The 18,452-nt window shown below is 46.0% G+C and overlaps 1 protein-coding gene and 1 long non-coding RNA gene across 2 annotated transcripts; both read right to left on the reverse strand.

Annotated features, from left to right (window-relative positions):
- Positions 1–1,402: 1,402 nt before the first annotated feature.
- LOC310919720 lies at positions 1,403–3,430 on the reverse strand. The gene is made up of 3 exons (XR_014591847.1): positions 2,661–3,430; positions 1,749–1,955; positions 1,403–1,566 (listed from the first exon to the last, which is right to left on the reverse strand). It is a non-coding gene; the product is annotated as an uncharacterized lncRNA (long non-coding RNA).
- Positions 3,431–14,632: 11,202 nt separating this feature from the next.
- On the reverse strand, positions 14,633–16,780 carry LOC310919587 (protein MRP-126-like). The gene is made up of 3 exons (XM_083879012.1): positions 16,737–16,780; positions 16,266–16,424; positions 14,633–14,966 (listed from the first exon to the last, which is right to left on the reverse strand). Exons 1-3 carry the CDS (start codon positions 16,743–16,745, stop codon positions 14,784–14,786), a joined length of 351 nt encoding a protein of 116 aa, XP_083735138.1. The 5' UTR covers positions 16,746–16,780; the 3' UTR covers positions 14,633–14,783.
- Between the last annotated feature and the right edge of the window lie 1,672 nt (positions 16,781–18,452).

An 18,452-nucleotide genomic window follows, 5' to 3' on the forward strand; every position in this document is an offset into this window, starting at 1 on the left:
ACAAAAAAAAATTAAAACATTAACCACAATACAATATTTAACATAAAATACAAAAATCAAAAAGTAAAAAATAAAATAAACAATAAGTAAAAAAAATTACAAAATTAAATAAACACAGCCCTTCCCTCATGCCACTTCCTAACACAGGCCCCAGGAGTTTTCTTGATTAGGCAGGGATAGGGAAAACAAACCCAGTGCCTCCAGGAAAAAAAGGTTTTATAGAAAATTCCCAGTTTTGCTTGGAAACAAATTCTGTTTTAGCAGGAAGCTCACTTGGGATGAACACCCACATGTGCCAAGGCAGGAAAGAACCACCTCATTGTGTCCAAGGAACAGCAACTAGGCCAGGATTTAAGTTTTAATGGAACTTATCTAATTAAAAACACACTCAACTGAACTTGAAAACGAGATGAAACATGGCAATTAAACACTTTACAAGTTTTCCTGGGAATTCCCAGAATTCTGTGGATATGGTGCTGACACATTCCTGATTTACCAACCTTAACTGGGGAAATTTCCTTGGAAATGTCCCCTAAGAATTAGCAAAATTCCAACTCGGATGAAAAATAGGAAAAAATAAATATTGCCTTACTAAAATCAGAGAGAGGAAAAACATCAAATAAAAGGAAGGAATAATATCTAACTCCCAGCTTGCCTGGAAAACAAGCCCAGAAATTTCTAACATGGAAAACTTTTGGAACAGCCAGGAAGTCGGTGGAAGTCTATGGAATGATGATTTCAAATCTGCTTCCTCTGCTCTGATTTTCCAGGGAAGAGGGAGTTAAACATGCCAATTTACTCCTATTCCAGAATGATCTCTAGTTTGTGGGAGTAACAGCCCAAATAAACTCCAATGTTACTTGTATTTGGCAGCTGAAACTCCCAGCAGAGTTGGGAAGTTTCAATGGAACCAAAGAGCCACAATTGCTGGAATAACAAAATTCAACTCAGCAAAAGTCAGCAATTCTATTGACAAATCCATGGAGGAGGAGGAGGACACCAAGAACACATTCCAGCTGAAAGCCACGATTTACTGTAAAGGGCTGGAAATCAAACTGACAGTCTCTGGTTATGGTCAGGCATTTCTCCAGGAGTCAGAGAGAAAAGTGGGAACCCTGCACTGGGATAAGGCCTTCCAGTGGCTCCACTTCCTACTGGCTCTCTCCCTTTTTGCCAAATACCTGCAAGAGAAAAAACAGCAGGAATGAAGTTTCAAACAGGAGGTCCTTGGTTCAGGCAGACTGAAGTGCAGCTCCCAGGGAGCGAGTCCAGGCTGGGCCCAGGGGAGCTCCGGGAATCTGGGACTGCACGTGGGATTAAAGGGCTGGAAAAGCAGGACCCACCTGCTGGGTCTAGTGCTGGGACACAGCAAGGCCTCGGCTCAGGGGCAGCAGTTGGAGCTGGGACTGCAGGAGAACACCCCAAAGCCAGGTTAAAAATCCAGCATGACACGCAGCACGCTCCAGGAGAAACTCAGGAGGGAGAAGCCCCCGGATGCTCCGTGTTCCTTGTCCTGGGCAGCTTTACCAGGGCCTCCCTCAGAATGCTGACCTCACCCTGCAGCTCCTACAAAATAGGAGAACTTATGGAAATCACCCAGCAATCCATGGATTTCCAGGTATTAAGAACCAAAGCAGCCGCCTCTCAGTGGTGTCCCCAAGGCCCAGCAGTGCCCAGCACCTCTGACTGGAATTTGAGGGGTCCCAGCACAGCCCCAGAGCAGCAGAAAAACCCACCTCCAGACTCACCAGAGAGATGACAGGAGCGCCCTCCCTGCGATGCCTGCTGAGCCAAGTGGAGCTGGCAGGGTGACCCATGGACATTCTGCGTTCACCTTTCAACAGAGTCAATGTGGAAACAGAACAAATCTCTCTCGGTGTCGAGATCCTTTCAGGTGCACCTGGAGGTGCTGCAGTGTCCTTCAGCAGCCAAAACAGAACAGGGTTTCTACGGTGCTGTAAGTGAGAAGTACAATTGAATCAGAAGAAAATAAAAGGAAGCACCTCTCCCCCTGCTTTTTATATTAAAAAAATCATGCAATAGAATTTTTTTAAGTGTTCATTCTTGCTTTACGCTGTGTAAATTACAAGTACTCAAATTCCAGTATAGTAAATATTTATAGTAAATTAAAGAGCATATACAGTATATTAGAATATACTCCAAGTAGTATTTTAAAATATATAAGATAGCATTTAGTAACGCTGTGCTTATTACTTTTTTTGCATATATTTAAACATTACAAATATGAAACCTTCTGCATAATCAGAAAATGAACTACAAGAACTAACCTAAACAACAGAATAACAGCATTAAGAGCACAAGTAAAGAAAAGAACACAGACTCTAAAACAATATGTTCTCTTAAAATTGTGCCAAAAGAGCCGAAGCACACATGAGAAAGATAAAGGTGAAAAAATTAATAAAAAATGACCCCCACCACGGCCTGGAGACCACCACCACTAAAAACAGAGCGTGCCCAGAAAAGCATAAAGTAATTACCATAGCAAACAAAAATAGGCAAGATAAAAAAATAAATATGTATGAAGAAAGTCTGTAAGATATCATGAATATGTAAAACCTCAGAAAATAAGAAAGGGGCAAATCCCCTGGGGGGTATGCGTGTCTTTGATAAAATTATTCCCCACGTCAATAAATACAAACCGCTCTAACAACTCGGATTAGTTGTGGAGTTCTTTCCGCGTCGTTTCAGCCTCCCTTCATCCTGATGAAGCCGTTCCCCTTGTCCATCACTGCGTGTCCTTGTGAGAAATCCCTCTCCATTAGGGCATAAGCGGCTGGCACAGACCCCCCCAAATCAATGTTCTGGGGGCTCTCGGGGCCACACGGGCACTCCGGGCCCTTTACCGGGAAGGGAACTCCCGGCTCGGCTCCATCGGGGACAGCGAGTGCTCCAGCTCCGGGCACAGCGCCAGCGTGTCCCGCCCGCCCGCCGGGGAATCGGCAGCGGCCCCGACTCCGCCTTGAATGGCCCGCCGAGGAAGCGGCAGTGACGGCGGACACCGGGGCCGCCCCGGAACTGCCCCCGGTTCGTTCGGTTCGGCTGAGGGGGACGACGTTCGGGGAAACTCGGCTGGGTTCGGCTGTTCGGGGAAACCCGGCGATTTCCGTCAGCCGTCGGCTATTCTCGGCTGTTCGGGGAAACCCGGCGATTTCCGTCAGCCGTCGGCTATTCTCGGCTGTTCGGCAACACTCGGCGATTTCCGTCAGCCGTCGGCTATTCTCGGCTGTTCGGCAACACTCGGTCATTTTCGTCAAACTTCGGCTATTCTCGGCTGTTCGGGGAAATTCGGCCATTTCCGTCAAACTTCGGCTATTCTCGGCTGTTCGGCTAAACTCGGCCATTTCCGTCAGCCGTCGGCTATTCTCGGCTGTTCGGCAACTCTCGGTCACTTTCGTCACCCCCCGGCTATTTTCGGATGCGAGGAGCATTACGTCACTTTCGCCCCTCCCCGCCGCCATCTTAGTTGTGGCTGAAGCCGAGTCCGGGCGAGCCGCCATCTTTTTTGTGGCACCGTTAAGGTCCCCGTCGGTGTCTAACACAGGCGCCTGACTAAATCCACTAACCTGAACCCGGCTGCGGCGCGAGTGAACTTACATCCCGTGTCTCTACACCTGGACAGGCCAGGGAAAATTTCCCCCGGGCGGTGCCGTGGTCGGGTTTTTGTGCAGGCAGCCAGATAGACAGACCTGGGGTCCTCTCTATTTCCCGCCCTTTTGGCCGCCATCTTTGGAAGGTCGAGCGCCGCGAGCCGCGCCGCCATCTTGGTTGTGGCCCCCCCCCCCCCCAAATGTCCCCCTCGGCTGCTCGCACAGGCGCCTGACCACATCGCCTGCCCGAACACTGCCGTGGCGCCGCTCAGCCCCCATCCCGTGTCCGCGCACCTGCGTACGCCGCGCAAAAATCGCTCCGGGGCGGTTCCGTGGTCCAGGTCGCGCGCAGGCAGCCGGCTGCCACGCGCCCGGGGTCCTTGCATTTTTTTTTCCGTCTTTTTGGCCGTGATCTTTCGGCGCTCGGGCGGCAACACTGCCCGTGAGCTCACAGCCCGGGGCTGCTACGGGCCCTCGGGGACGGCACGGGGGAGAGTTGCAGTATCGCTTTTTATCCACACGATGGCAGCACTGCTGCACAGCTCTCGGGACTGGCACGGGGAAGAGCTGCAGTACCAGTCTATATCCACAAGGTGACAGCACTGCCGCACAGCGCGGCCCGGAGCAGAGCTGCAGTACCGCTTTTTATCCACGAGATGGCAGCATTGCCTTACAGATCACAGCCTGGGGGAGAGCTGCAGTATTGTTCTTCATCCACAGGATGGCAGCATTGCCTCACAGATCACAGCCCGGTGCCAGGCAGGGGGAGCTGCAGTACCGCTCTGTGTCCACACGGTGGCAGCGCTGCCGCACGGAGCGGAGGCAAAAAAGAACGTGGCCAAAATTCCCCTTCCAAACATCCCCGAAAATAAAGGTCCCAAAAGACCCCCAACCACAACAACCACGAGAACCCCACCATCAACCGAGCCAAAACCAAAAAAGCATTTATTTTAGGCTACACTTCAATATTTCTTCTATTTCTTATTTTGTTATTTCTATTAATCATTACAATTTATCTATTATATCATGCACATTATATTAGGTATATTTAACATATTATAATATAGGGAACATGTAATATTATACAGTATGTCTACTGTATAATTTTTTGTATTTTATAGTTCTCTTTCTGTTGCTTTTTTTGGTATTTTAAACTATATGAATTCATTAACCAAAGACATCAGAGCCACAGTTAATTAAAATTGAATGACCCTGGTTTTCTAAGGGGTAAATATTTAATCTTTATTAAAATAATAAAGACACTTTTGGGGAGCGGGGGATTGGTTGTGGGGGGTTTTGTTTTGGGATTTTCTTGTTTGCTTAATTTTGAATTTCTTGGCTAATAAACAAGGAGGTTCAGAGAGTTAGAAAATAAAGTGTGTACTTAATTTTATTGCTACCTCTGAGAGACACCTGACATCAAGTTACTCCTGGTAATACTGTGCATAGGGAGAAAAAAAGGGGAAAAAGGGTACCACAGTCTTTACACCTTTCTCTGTTAAGGCTTTTTATTTAGCAGCACATTCAGAGGTTCTTCACTAAGTGCACTCTCAATTATATCCAGGGAGGTCACTTTTCAACTTCTTTCTTGCCAACAGCCAAACTTCCACCTACTCAGGGTAAGAAGAAGTATGGGGGAAATAAAAGAACAAGGAAAACAAAAAATATGTAGAGGGAGAAACAGGATAAACAAGTTAATGGTTTCTGTGTAGAAGTCCACCAGAAGGGTGGACAGTGTGCAGAGAATGGGAGTCTCCTGGAAAACAGAGAATGGTTGGCCTTTTTTCATATTATTCTTTATTCTTTTTATATTAAAGTGTGGCACAGATGAATTTAGCGTTCTTTGATGTCAGTCATTTCCTGGTTTTTCTCTCCTGTTAGGCCAAACTTCCACATACTCTGAGTAGGAAATAATATTTTAAAAAGGAACAAAAAAAAAACCATGAAAAAATATAAATAAATTAAATTGATAAAAAAGTCTTTAAAAATTAACACAAAAAATAAAAATATAAAAATTAAAATAAAAATCTAAAAATAATATAAAATAAAGTTAAAAAATTAAAAATAATAGAAATTCTTTTAAAGAACACAGAACAACAGATGGACTGGGATAAGGCCTTCCACTGGCTTTGCTTCCTACTGGCTCTGTCCTTTTTTGCCAACTACCTGCAAGAGGAAAAATAATAGGAATAAAGTTTCAAACAGGATGTCCTTGGTTGAGGCACTTCAAAATAAGATTTTTAACAAAAAAGTTGACCAAAAAAAGAGAGTCCTAAAATCAAGATATAAGTCTCACAGCTATTTAAAAAAATAAATTGTCTTTGGTGTGTATAACTTGCCAGCCCCTCATGTTTTCAGACTTTACCATTTATTGTTACAAGTTGATGACTAAAACCTTGTAGAAAAAAAAAAATAAAAAAAATAATAAAAAAAATCCTGGACAAAGCCAGGCATTTTCCAAAGCCCCCTCAGTGTGGAGCTGTGTCAGGCCCCAGTGTTTGGTCCCCCAGCCCAGAGCAGGCTCCAGCTGCTCCCCAGGGTGGGTTACCAAGGGACTCACTTGTTTGGAGCTGTAAATGCAGGTGCCCTGCACTGGAGTGCCAATAAATGTGAAATATGGGACTCTCATCATCAGCAGTGACTGACCTTCCCTGGGGAGCCCCCTCACCCAGGATGGGGCACTCTGCCATGGATTTAATCCATCTGCATCTGAAACAAAGTCAGGACAAAAGTCAAAGTGCTGCAGGAGAACTCGACAGTTCCAGACACTTTGTGTCAATCCAGGAATACCCTCTACAGCCCAACTACACCCCACATGACAAATTTCAACTCCCCAGGACTTCTCCCATTCCCCCCACACCCAGACTAAGCAACAAGGCAGAGCAGCTCCAGGCCAAACACACCAACACCCGTGACACAGGACAGGACAAAAGGGGGGACACAACAAGGACAGAAATATCTCAGCAAGACGAATGACCCTGAGGACCGAGAGAACTCGCAATGAGATGACCGAGGTAAGACCGATGGGGAGCTGACCAGGCTCAGAGAACCCTGCAGGAAGAAGATGCCAACGGGATCACTGATCCCAAGAAACGCAGGGATGGATGCCTGAGAATCCTACGGTCAGAATCCTCCACTTGGCTGTGCACTTGTAGAAGACCTAATCTGCCTGAATGGATGGTGGCAGTGCACAGCTGTGGATACAGCTCAGAACAAGACCTGGATGCTTGTGATGAGAGATGGATTCTGATGTGTGTCTGAGATCTTGAGTTTTGATTCCTGGCCTGGTATCAGCACCAGGAAGAGGGAGATGTTAAGAACGATGCCTAGTATTTCCTACAGACTCCTCAAAGGGGTAAAACAAAAGACACAGAGTGCACAACAGACAAGTGACACGACGTGCCCTGGGACTGCTCTGCCCTGCACACCTCAGCACTGGGATCAAAAATGAGACTTTCCCTTTACACAGCCTAAGGGGTCACATCTTGGACATGCCTGTCTCCAAACCTGAATTAAAAACCCCTCCTGGTGACCCCTGACCCCACACCCCACTGTCATCCCCTCCGTGCCTCCCAGCCCTCCACTTATCTCTCAGACATCTGGAGATGCAAATCTATGTCAGGTACAAAAAAAGGCCGCCTCTCCCCTGGGGAAATTCCTGCTGTCACTGGGCTGTTGTCTCTCAATCAGCTACAATAAAGAAAAGCAAACGTGACCGTGTTATCTGAGCAGCACATTGACCAAAAACCAGCAATTCTGCTACTCACCACCTCCTGAGCACACCCAGGTCCTCAGGCCCTGTGCTCCAGCTCTGCTCAGACACCAACACTGCGGGGTGTGCCTGGGTTAAGAGCAGACAAGGTGATGTGGCACTGCTGAAACTTGAGCAGAGCCTCGCTCCTCCTCCCTGACACACCTCAACTCCTCGGATGTTATCAAAGCCCACCTGGATGGCCCCTTCAAATGGAGAAGGTCAAGGCTTCACCACAGAGTCCTGTAATGTTCCCAGGGTCCAGCTGGTGAGGGGAGCTCGGCATCGTGTGAGTGGAACACCTAAAACACACAGCACTGGATGCTCAGAGTTCCACCAGCAAGTGAGGCTGGAGCAATAGTAACTGCTTCTGTCCACCCATCACTGCTCACCTCGTCCACTTCACCTTGACTGCTGATATCCAGCTTTGCCTCCTAAAAATAAAGACAAAGAGCAGTGCTGTAACATGGCCACCATTTACACGCCCCTGCAAACACAAACAGTGACTGACCTTCTCAGGGGAGCCCCCTCACACAGGATGGGGCACTCTGCCAGGGATTTAATCTATCTGCATCTGAAACAAAGTCAGGACAAAAGTCAAAGTGCTGCAGGAGAACTTGACAGCTCCAGACACTTTGTGCCAACCTCACTCTTTTTACTCCTGGGGGGTCCATCCCACAAGGGCCCTCTCCTCTAAGGTAACTTTAAATTGCCTCCGGGGACTGAAAAGGTTTTTCTCCTTCACCCCACCACCAACCCCAACAACCCCCTAAATTTTGAATATGAGTGGACAAAATCCCTCCTCGACAGAAATGAATGTGTTGGCTCCGGGTATTTGGAGACGTTCTCTCGGTGCTGCCCAATCCAAACTCCAGCTGTGCACCTCCTCACACTACCTGGGACCACAGAACACAAAATGTGACTATTCCACTCCAGAAGAGTCACCCCCGGGGCTCCTCTGCACCCCTGTCCTGGCTCCCCCTCAGATCTCCCCCCACTCCAGAGGCTGCCCAGAGTGAACCCAGCAAAAGGAAAAGGGACACACTGAGCACAGCACTCACCTCTGGGCCACCTGCCCAAGGGCCAACTCACCCCCTCCCTCTATTCCTTGGAACACCTGGGGCAGCAGCAGCACCTGCAAAGAAACAAAAAAGGAAAAATCATGTTGAGTTCCTGTGAAACAGCAACCTCCCTGCTCTGACTGAAGCACAGCACAAGTGAACCTTAATGTTGCACCCATCTGCCCTCCTCTGGCATCCTGGGCCAGCACATCTGCCAAGGGGATCACCTAAAATAAAAAAAATAACAGTGAATGCCCAAAGTTGCACCAGCAAGTGAGACTCCAGCAGTAGCAACTGCTTCTGTCCACCCATCACTGCTCACCTCGTCCACTTCACCTTGACTGCAGAGACCCAGCTTTGCCTCCTAAAAATAAAGACAAAGAACAGGGCTGTAACATGGCCACCATTTACACTCCCCTGCAAACACAAACAGTGACTGACCTTCTCAGGGGAGCCCCCTCACCCAGGATGGGGCACTCTGCCATGGATTTAATCCATCTGCATCTGAAACAAAGTCAGGACAAAAGTCAAAGTGCTGCAGGAGAACTTGACAATTCCAGACACTTTGTGTCAATCCGGGAATACCCTCTACAGCCCAACTACACCCCACATGACAAATTTCAACTCCCCAAGACTTCTCCCATTCTCCCTACACCCAGACTGAGCAACAAGGCAGAGCAGCTCCAGGCCAAACACACCAACACCCGTGACACAGGACAGGACAAAAGGGGGGACACAACAGGGACAGAAATATCTCAGCAAGAAGAATGACCCTGAGGACCGAGAGAACTCGCAATGAGATGACCGAGGTAAGACCCATGGGGAGCTGACCAGGCTCAGAGAACCCTGCAGGAAGAAGATGCCAACGGGATCACTGATCCCAAGAAACGCAGGGATGGATGCCCGAGAATCCTACGGTCAGAATCTTCTACATAGCCTTCCATTTTGAAAAGACATAATCCACCAGAATGGATCACAGCAGTGCACAGCTATGGATACAGCTCAGAACAAGACCTGAAAAGGCATTGGACTGGATGGTTCTGAAGAGAGATGGATTTCGATGTGTCTGAGCTCCCAAGTCAAAGGTTGGATGCCCAGCCTGGTATCAGCACCAGGAAGAGGGAGATATTAAGAAAAATGCCTGGAATTACTAAAAGACCCTTTGAAGGGTTAAGGCAAACAACACTATACAAGAAACAGAGTGCACAACAGACAAGTGACACGACGTGCCCTGGGACTGCTCTGCCCTGCACACCTCAGCACTGTGAGACCTTCCCTTCACGTGCCCTAAAGGGGTCACATCTTGGACATCCCCATCTCCAAACCTGACTCAAAAATCCCTCCCGGTGACCCCTGACCCCACACCCCACTTTCACCCCCTCTGTGGCTTTTAGCCCTTCACTTATCTCTGGGATGTTCAGGGATGAGAATCCACATCAGGGGCAAGGAAGGCTGTCTCTGCCTCTGGGAAATTCCTGCTGTCTCTCAGTCAGGTGCCATAAAGAAAATCAAACATCCATGGATGATCTCAGCAGGGCTGTGGGCCATTTGGTGAGAGGATCTCAGTGTAATACAAGTGACCACCTGAAACACACAAACAATAAGGGATGCTTAGAGTTGTACCAGAAACACCACTACCCTAATCACACAAATATATCAATTTTAGAAAACACAAACAAAAGTCCACCAAAAAAAAAGCCAACTCTTATTACTCATAGTTTAACTCCCAAATATAATAAAGATACCCCCATGTCCGCTCCCCTCAACAAACTTCTAAAATATACACCCAGGAACCCCCTAACTTAAAGACCTGCCTCTAACTAAACAAGCAGAAAATCCATGTTTTTTGAACTATATAAATTCATTAACCTAACACATCAAAACTACAGAATTTTAAATTCTTAGTCAACACTAGTACACCATATACATCAACCCCATCACTATATACAAAATCAAAACCTATTTTCTCTTACTAACATAAAAGTCTCAACTTTTAACTGCAAAAAAACCTAAAAATACAGAATCAAAAAATCTGTTCAACCACATACCATATCTCCCAAATTATCCAACACTATAAAACATATACTGTAGTTAAGCATGCTAAATAAACCCCTATAACACAATAATCTAATTATAAATATTAAGAAATCCTAAAAAATTAACTATATCACACTGTCTCAAACACACCAAAACAAACATAACACACTTGCCATGATAAAAGCCACCAGTAAATAAACCCCCCCCCATATCTCACACCACAGCCATTACACCACTGTAAACCTTAGAAAATGTACCCTTGAAAAACACAATATCCCCCAAAAATAATTCAACAACAAAATTCAGTTCAAAAATCCTCTAACATGCAAACTACAAAACCTAACATGAAATAAATACACCACATCCCTTGTCATACAGCATCTACAAACTAAATAAAGCTACACAATAGAACATTAAAAATCACCTTAAAACCACTAAAAAGAAAAAACTAGCCCTATCCAACCTGAATCCCTACATACAATACACAAAACCCCAAAAATATACATCAGAAGTCTCTCAAAAAGAGCTACTTAAATCTGCCTCAAATACAAACAAACCCACTATAAAGTTATTTTTACTCAAAACCCAAATTATACATAATAAATAGCACAAAAAAAAATAAAAAACACTACATACCACCAAAGAACATAATGCTGAATTAGAAACACATAGAAATACTACAGCTCATTAAAAGTCTCGGTGAAAAGAAATTCCCTCTACTTTAAACACAGACAACAACAGAAGAGAATTTTTTAAGTGATTTCCGCTCCTTTTGTCTCCATAATTCCTTTTTCTTCTGGGAGCACCGAGGAGGGTTTATTAAGATGAAGCTGAAAAGGAAAAAAAAAAAAGTCCTCTCTATAAACCCAAGCTGGCTCTCCTTCAGCTGCTGCTGGGTATAATAGTTTATCCCTTGTCACCTCCCGAAGTGATGCTCCAAATCCACGTGCTCCTGCAGTCACTCCGTGAACCACAGCCAAGACCTCAGGACGAGCTCGTCACTCCCCACAGCCGATAGCACACCGAGCTGCGGCTCCCCTCTTAAACCGTCCCCGGCCAGAACCGCCCCCTCGTTATCAGGGGCCCCCTCACAGCTCCACCTGTGCCTGGTCTGTTCCCCTCCTCATCCGAACGGCTCGCACCTGTGGGGGCCGGGTGATCGGCGCCAGGGGGAACCGGGGTCGGTGCCAGGGCCGGGGGAACCGGGGCCGGGGGAACCGGGGCCGGGGGGATCGGGGCCGGGGGAACCGGGGTCGGTGCCAGGGCCGGGGGAACCGGGGCCGGGGGGATCGGGGTCGGGCCAGGGCCGGGGGAACCGGGGCCGGGGGGATCGGGGTCGGTGCCAGGGCCGGGGGAACCGGGGCCGGGGGGAGAGGGGCCGGGGGAACCGGCGCCGGTGCTGAGCGCGGAGCGGAGCCCCGGGCCCTCAGCGCGGGCTGGGCGGGGCCGGGGCGGTCCCGGGGCCCGCTGTCCAATCAGCGCTGCCGGTGCCTCAGCGAGCCCGCCAATCGCGGGCCGGGCGGGGGTCCAAAAGGGTCCCGCAAGGCGCTACTGAGTCTGTGGGTCGGTGTGGAGCTCTCCGGTCGGCCTATGTGGGTCTCAGTTTTATTTCTTTATCAATCCCCGATTTATTTCTTTATAAATTAAAATTTTACTTCTTCACAAATCCCCGAGTTATTTCTTTATACGTTCCTGTTTGGGGTTTTGGGGGACTTGGGGGTTTTTGGGGTCACTTGGGGCGGGCTGGATCCCCCCCGAGGACCCCAAAAAAATCTTAATTTGGTAAAAAAATTCTTGTCCTCGAGTCCTTGGGGTGGTGGCACCGAGATGGCTCCCCTTCCCTTGTGGGGTGTGGGGGTTTGCCCTGCTCCAGGGACCCCAAAATGCTGTGGGGTGGGGTTACAGAGACCCCAAAATTCTGCAGGATGGGGCTACAGGGACCCCAAAGTTCTGGATAGGGTTACAGAGACGCCAAAGTTCTATGGGATGAGGATCCTGAGACCCCAAAGCCCAGGATGAGACTCCAGAGACCCCAAATCTCTGTGGGATGGGTCTCCAGAGACCCCAAAGCTCTCTGGGATGGGGTTGCAGAGACCCCAGAATTCTGAATGGAGTTACAGGGACCCCAAAACCCTGGATGGGGCTCCAGGAGACCCCAAAACTCTATGGGATGGAGTTACAGGGACCCCAAAGCGCTGGATGGGGCTCCGGAGATCCCAAATCTCAATGGGATGCGACTCCAGGGTCCCCAAAGCTCTGTGGGATGGGGGTCCCGCCCCCATTTGGGGCTCAGAGCTGAGCACACCCCGCTCCCCCAGCAGGTTTGACACTGAAATTTGGGGGTTTTTGGGGTTCCCAGCCCGGCCCCGGAGGAAGCTGAGGCAACCCTGGGGGTGAAGCAAACACGGGGTTGGTTTTTTGGGGTTTTGTGTTAACCCTGAGGAGGTTCTTGCTTCACCTCCGCGGCTTTTGGGGAACCTTCTGGAAGGTTCTTTCCCGGAGCTGGGCAATTTCAGGGCTTGGGAAATCACCCAAAGGGTTGGGTGTTTTTTTTTTTTTTTTTTTCTTTTTCCTGCCCTAAAAAAAGGGGTTTGGAAATCAGGAAGTTGCTCAGTAGCTTTGTGGATGTTTTAAGACAATTTTTTAACAAAAAAAAAAAACTTTTTTTTGGTGCAGATTTGGGGTGTTCTGGGTGAGGATTTTGGGGTTGTTTTCAATTCTTGGCCTCGCAAAAATTAATATCCCAAAATTAATGTGTCCACCCAAAAATGGGGAGGTAAAAATGCCCTAAAATGTTTTTTTCTGTGGAAAATAAACACTAAAAAAGGGGTTTTCCTCCTCATCCTTCCTCATCCTTCATCCCATTTATTCCTTATTTATTTATTTTATTATTATTATTATTAAATTATTTATTTATTCTAAATCCAAATTAAAGCTTTTCCCACCCCGGGGGTGGAATTTTGGGGGAGGATTTTCACCCTCACCTCCAAATCCCATTTATTCCTTCATTCCCCAAATTAAATTAAATTCTCCTTGATTATTAATTACTAATCTGTTTTCAAAACTTAGGCTTTGATAATTTAATAGATTCTCTCTAATTTTTAAAATAAATTAAATTCTCTTTAATTATTAAATTAAATTAAATTCTTTTTAATTACTAATTATTAAATTATCTCTCTTCAAAACTTCAACTTTGAAAATTTAATAAGTTCTCTTTAATAATTAAATTAAATTAAATTCTCTTTAATTACTAATTATTAAATTATCTTTTCAAAACTTACTTAGACTTTGATAACTTAAGAAATCCTCTCTAATTATTAAATTAAATTCTCTTTTATTATTATTTATTAAATTATCTCTTTTCAAAACTTAGCCTCTGATAATTTAATAAATATTCTCTAATTATTAAATTTAAATAAATTCCCTTTAGTTTTTAATTACTAAATTACCTTTTTTCAAAACTTAGGCTTCGATAATTTATTGAATCCTCCTTAAGAATTAAATTAAATTAAATTCTCTGCATATACTAATTATTAAAGTATCTCTTTTGAAAACTCAGACTCTGATAACTTAATAAATTCTCTTCAATTATTAAATTAAATTCTCCTTAATTATTAATTATTAAATTATCTCTTATCAAAATTTAGATTTTTGATAATTTAATAAATCCTCTTTAATTATTTTTAAAAATTTAATTCTCTTTAATTACTAATTTTTACATTCTCTCTCTTCAAAACTTAGGCTTCGATAATTTAATAAATTCTCTTTAATTATTAATTATTAAATTATCTCTTTTCAAATCTTAGATTTTGGTAATTTAATAAATCCTCTTTAATTACTAAATTAAATTCTCTAATTATTAAATTATCTCTTTTCAAAACTTAGGCTTGGATAATGTAACAAATTCTCTATTAAATTAAATTAAATTTTCTTTACTTATTAATTATTAAATTATCTCTCTTCAAAACTTAGACTTTGACAATTTAATAATTTCTCTTTAATTAGTAAATTAAATTAAATTATCTTTAATTACTAATTACTAAATTATCTCTTTTCAAAACTCAGACTCCAATAACTCAACAAATCCTCTTTAATTACCAAATCTCCTGATCCCTTTATTAAACCCCGATTTAGAGGAGAGAAAAAAACCACAGAGAAAATCACAAGAGCCTCAAACTAAATCTTTATTTTCCACCAAAAATCCACCACACACGAAGGACGAGGAGGATGAAGGTCGGGGTTGGGTTGGGTTGGATTCCACTCCATAAACTTTCTTTCCCAAGCTCCAAAATTTCTCAGAGAAAAGGGGGGTTTTGGTCTGGAGCCTCAGTGCTGGTGCTGGTGCTGGTGCTGGTGGTGCTGGTGATCCTCCACCTCGTGCAGGTGCTCGTGGGTGGCGCAGGTGACGCGGGTGACCAGCAGCATCGTCTCCCCAAAACTGACCTGGGCGTCCTTGTTCACGTCCAGGTCCTTCATGATCTGATCCAGGCTGGGTTTGTTCTTCACGTGCTGGAGGAGAGGAGGGGAGGGGGAAAATTACACCACAAAAAATTACACACAGGGGGTGGGAAAAGGTTTAATTGGGATTTAGAATAAGTAATTAAATAAAATTTAATGAAAATAAAAAAAAATAAATCAAATCAAACCAAAATCATAAATAATAAAATAATAAATAATATCATAATACAATAAATATATTAATATTATATAATAAATATAATAAAGAATTCAATAAAATGGGATAATAAAAGGAATAAATGGGATTTGGAGGTGAAGGTGAAAATTCCACCACAAAAAATTTCACCCTCCGAGGTGGGAAAATATTTAATTGGGGTTTAGAATAAGTAAGAAAATAAAATATCATGAAAAATAATTATTAATAATTACTAAAATAACGAAATAATAAAATATAATATAGATGATAAATAATAAAATAATAATAAAATAATATAATGATATAATTAATATAATACAAATAAAATAAATAAGGAATAAATGGGATTTTGGGAAGTGAAGGAATAAATGGGATTTGGGGAGTGAAGGAATAAATGGGATTTTGGGGAGCATTTCTGCCGTGGTTTTCCAGGGGAAAAGGAGGGTTTGGGCAGCAAAATCCCAATTTTTGCAGAGAAGGGGATGAGGGGCTGCCAGGGTTCCTTCATGGGGAAGTTTTGGAGTGGGATGGTTGGGCAGGAGGGCAGAGTGGGGAGGGAGTGAATCCAAATTTTGGGGATGAATCCAAACCCTTGGAGGTGAATCCAGTTTTTGGGGATGAATCCAACTTTTGGGGGTGAATCCAACCCCTGGGACTGAACCCTGGGGCTCAGTCCAACCCCTGAGGATGAATCCAACCCCTGGGAGCCAAATCCAAACCCTGAGGCTGAATCCGACTTTTGGGGCTGAATCCAAATCCTTGGTGGTGAATCCAACCAATTCATCCAAACCCTTGTGGCTGAACCCAAATCCTGGAGCTGAATCCAATTTTTGGGGGTGAATCCAAGCCCTGGGGCTGAATCCAATTTTTGGGGGTGAATCCAACTTTCGGGGATGAATCCAAATCCAACCGATTCACCCAAACCCTGGAGCTGAATCCAACCCCTGGGGGTAAATCAAATTTTTTGAGGGTGAATCCAAACCTTGGGGGTGAGTCCAACTAATTCACCCAAACCCTGGGGCCGAACCCAAATCCCTGAGGCTGAATTGAACTTTTGGGGATGAGACCAAACCCTTGGTGGTGGATCCAAGCCCCGGGATCCATCCCAGCTCCCTCCCCGTATGGAGAACCCATCCCTGGGCCCCCTCAGGTACCTTCAGGTAATTTGCCAGCTGCTTCTCGATGAGCAGCTTGAGCTCCTTCTTGGTGAGGGTGTCCTTGTCCCCCTCCCGCCGGGAGTATTGGTGGAAGACGTCGATGATGACGTTCATGGCCTTCTCCAGGTCCGACAGGGGCTCCTGGCTCTGCTGGGACTGCGGGAGGAATAAATCAAGTGTCGGGAAATAACAGAGTCAGGGAAATAACAAACAACCAGGGAAATAAAAGATACCCAGGGAAATAACAAGTATTCAGGGAAATAAAAAAAAAAAAATCCAGGAAAATCAGCCAGGAAACTACGAAATATCCAGGAAAATAACAAATATTTAGGGAAATAACAAATATCCAGGGAAATCACCCAGGAAAATATCAAATATCCAGGGAAATAACAAATATTTAGGGAAATAACAAACACCCAGGGAAATACCAAATATCCAAGAAAACACCAAGCACTCCCCGAGACTTGCCTTGCTCATCTTGTCACCTCAGCGCTGTCCCCCGGGGCAGGTGCGGGGCCGGTGTCACCGCGGTGTCCCTTTATAGCCCGGCCCATTGTGAAATGTCCCCGTTGTCCCCATTGTCCCCATCCCCTTCCAACCCACCCCCCCGGGAGTTGCTCAAGGCCCCCGGGGCAGTTCCCTAAAAGGATCTTTGTGGCTTTTCCCGCAAGGTCGGGGTGTCACAGCCCCAGGGGGTCTGGCTCTGTCCCCTCTGGGGTGGCCCTGGCCCCTGGCCCCGCTGGGACTGTCCCCCAGCTCTGGGTAAAACCCCTTCCCCTTGGGATTCTCCTACATTTTCCTCCTCTCTGAGATTGTTTTTTGGTGCTGGGGTACCCTTCCTGTCCTGCTGCAACCAGCCAGTGTTGCTGTCCCCAAAATGTCCCTGAAATGTGCCTGAAATGTCCTCAAAATGTCCCTGAAATGTCCCCAAAATGTCCCTGAAATGTCCCAAAAATGACCCTGAAATGACCCCGAAATGTTCCCAATGTCTCCAATGTCCCCAGACATTCTGGGCACCAGAACCCCACCAGTTGACAGCAGAGCCCCCCACCAGCCAGGGTTTGGGATTTGGGGTGAAATCACAAAATCCTGGGATCATTTCACTGGGGAAAGACCCTCCAAGGTCGAGCTCAGCTTGGTCTTTGTCCCTTCCTGGTCACCCCGACCAAGGTCCAGCCCTTCCTTGGACACCTCTGGGTTTGGGGACCCCAAATTTCCCTTTCCATGAGGGAATTCCCCCTGGGAAGGGCAGGGCTGCAGTTCCCTGATGGTGCTGCCCCTCTGGAGCTCCTGAACTCACCTCAACCAATGGTTCACAACTTGGGGTTCTGGTGCACAGAACATCTGGGGACACTGGGGACATTGGGGACACTGGAGACCTTGGGGACATAGGGGACATTGGGGACATTTCACACCAGGGGGGTTCTGGTGCACAGAATCTGGGGGCATTGGGGGCATTGGGGACATTGGGGATGTTGGGGACAACTCACACCGGGGAGGGTTCTGGTGCAGAGAACATCTAGGGACATTGGGGACGCTGGGGACATTGGGGACATTGAGGACACTGGAGACATTGGGGACACTGGGGACATCAGAGACATTTCATAATGGGGCATTTTTGGTGCACAGAACATTGTGGACATCGGGGACATTTCACACCGGGAGATGTGAAACATCTGGGGACATTGGGGACATCGGGGACATTTCACAATGGGACATCCTGGTGTTGCAGAATTTTGGTGCGATTTCAGGAAAACCTCCTGAGGTCACCCTGATCAGCCCAGGAGGTGGCAGGGGGGACAAGGATGGGGTGCAGGGGGACAAAAGTGGGGACAGGGGTGGGACAGAGTTTGTTTTGACATTTTGTGGAAATAAACTTAAAAGCTGAGCTGAGCAGCAGCTCCAAAGGACATTCAGGTGCCTTCACAGAGCCAGAAATTCACATTTTTCACCATTTTTCACCATTTTTCACCATTTTAGATGATTCAGAGGTTTGTTTTCAGCCCAAGATCCGCTTGGAAGTGCCTGGGGACCTTCAGGAACACCCTGAGGTTACAAAACTCTTCCCAAACTCACTTTTAGGGGCAGGAGAGCGGCTGGTTTTCAGGACAAGGAGCAGCAGCTCTGTCCCCTCGAGGTGACACGGGAGGGGATGAGGAACCAGAAAACCTCAAGAGAATTTCA

The sequence above is a fragment of the Zosterops lateralis genome (genome assembly GCF_965231275.1).
Source record: "Zosterops lateralis genome assembly, chromosome: 27".
Classification (NCBI taxonomy): Eukaryota; Metazoa; Chordata; class Aves; order Passeriformes; family Zosteropidae; genus Zosterops; species Zosterops lateralis.

Bases quoted from the DNA above. Each gene is read 5' to 3' on its own strand.
- LOC310919587 (XM_083879012.1), bottom strand. The intron at 14,967-16,265 runs GTACCTGAGGGG...CCTCTCCTCCAG, and splicing joins AGCTGGCAAATTACCTGAAG to CACGTGAAGAACAAACCCAG.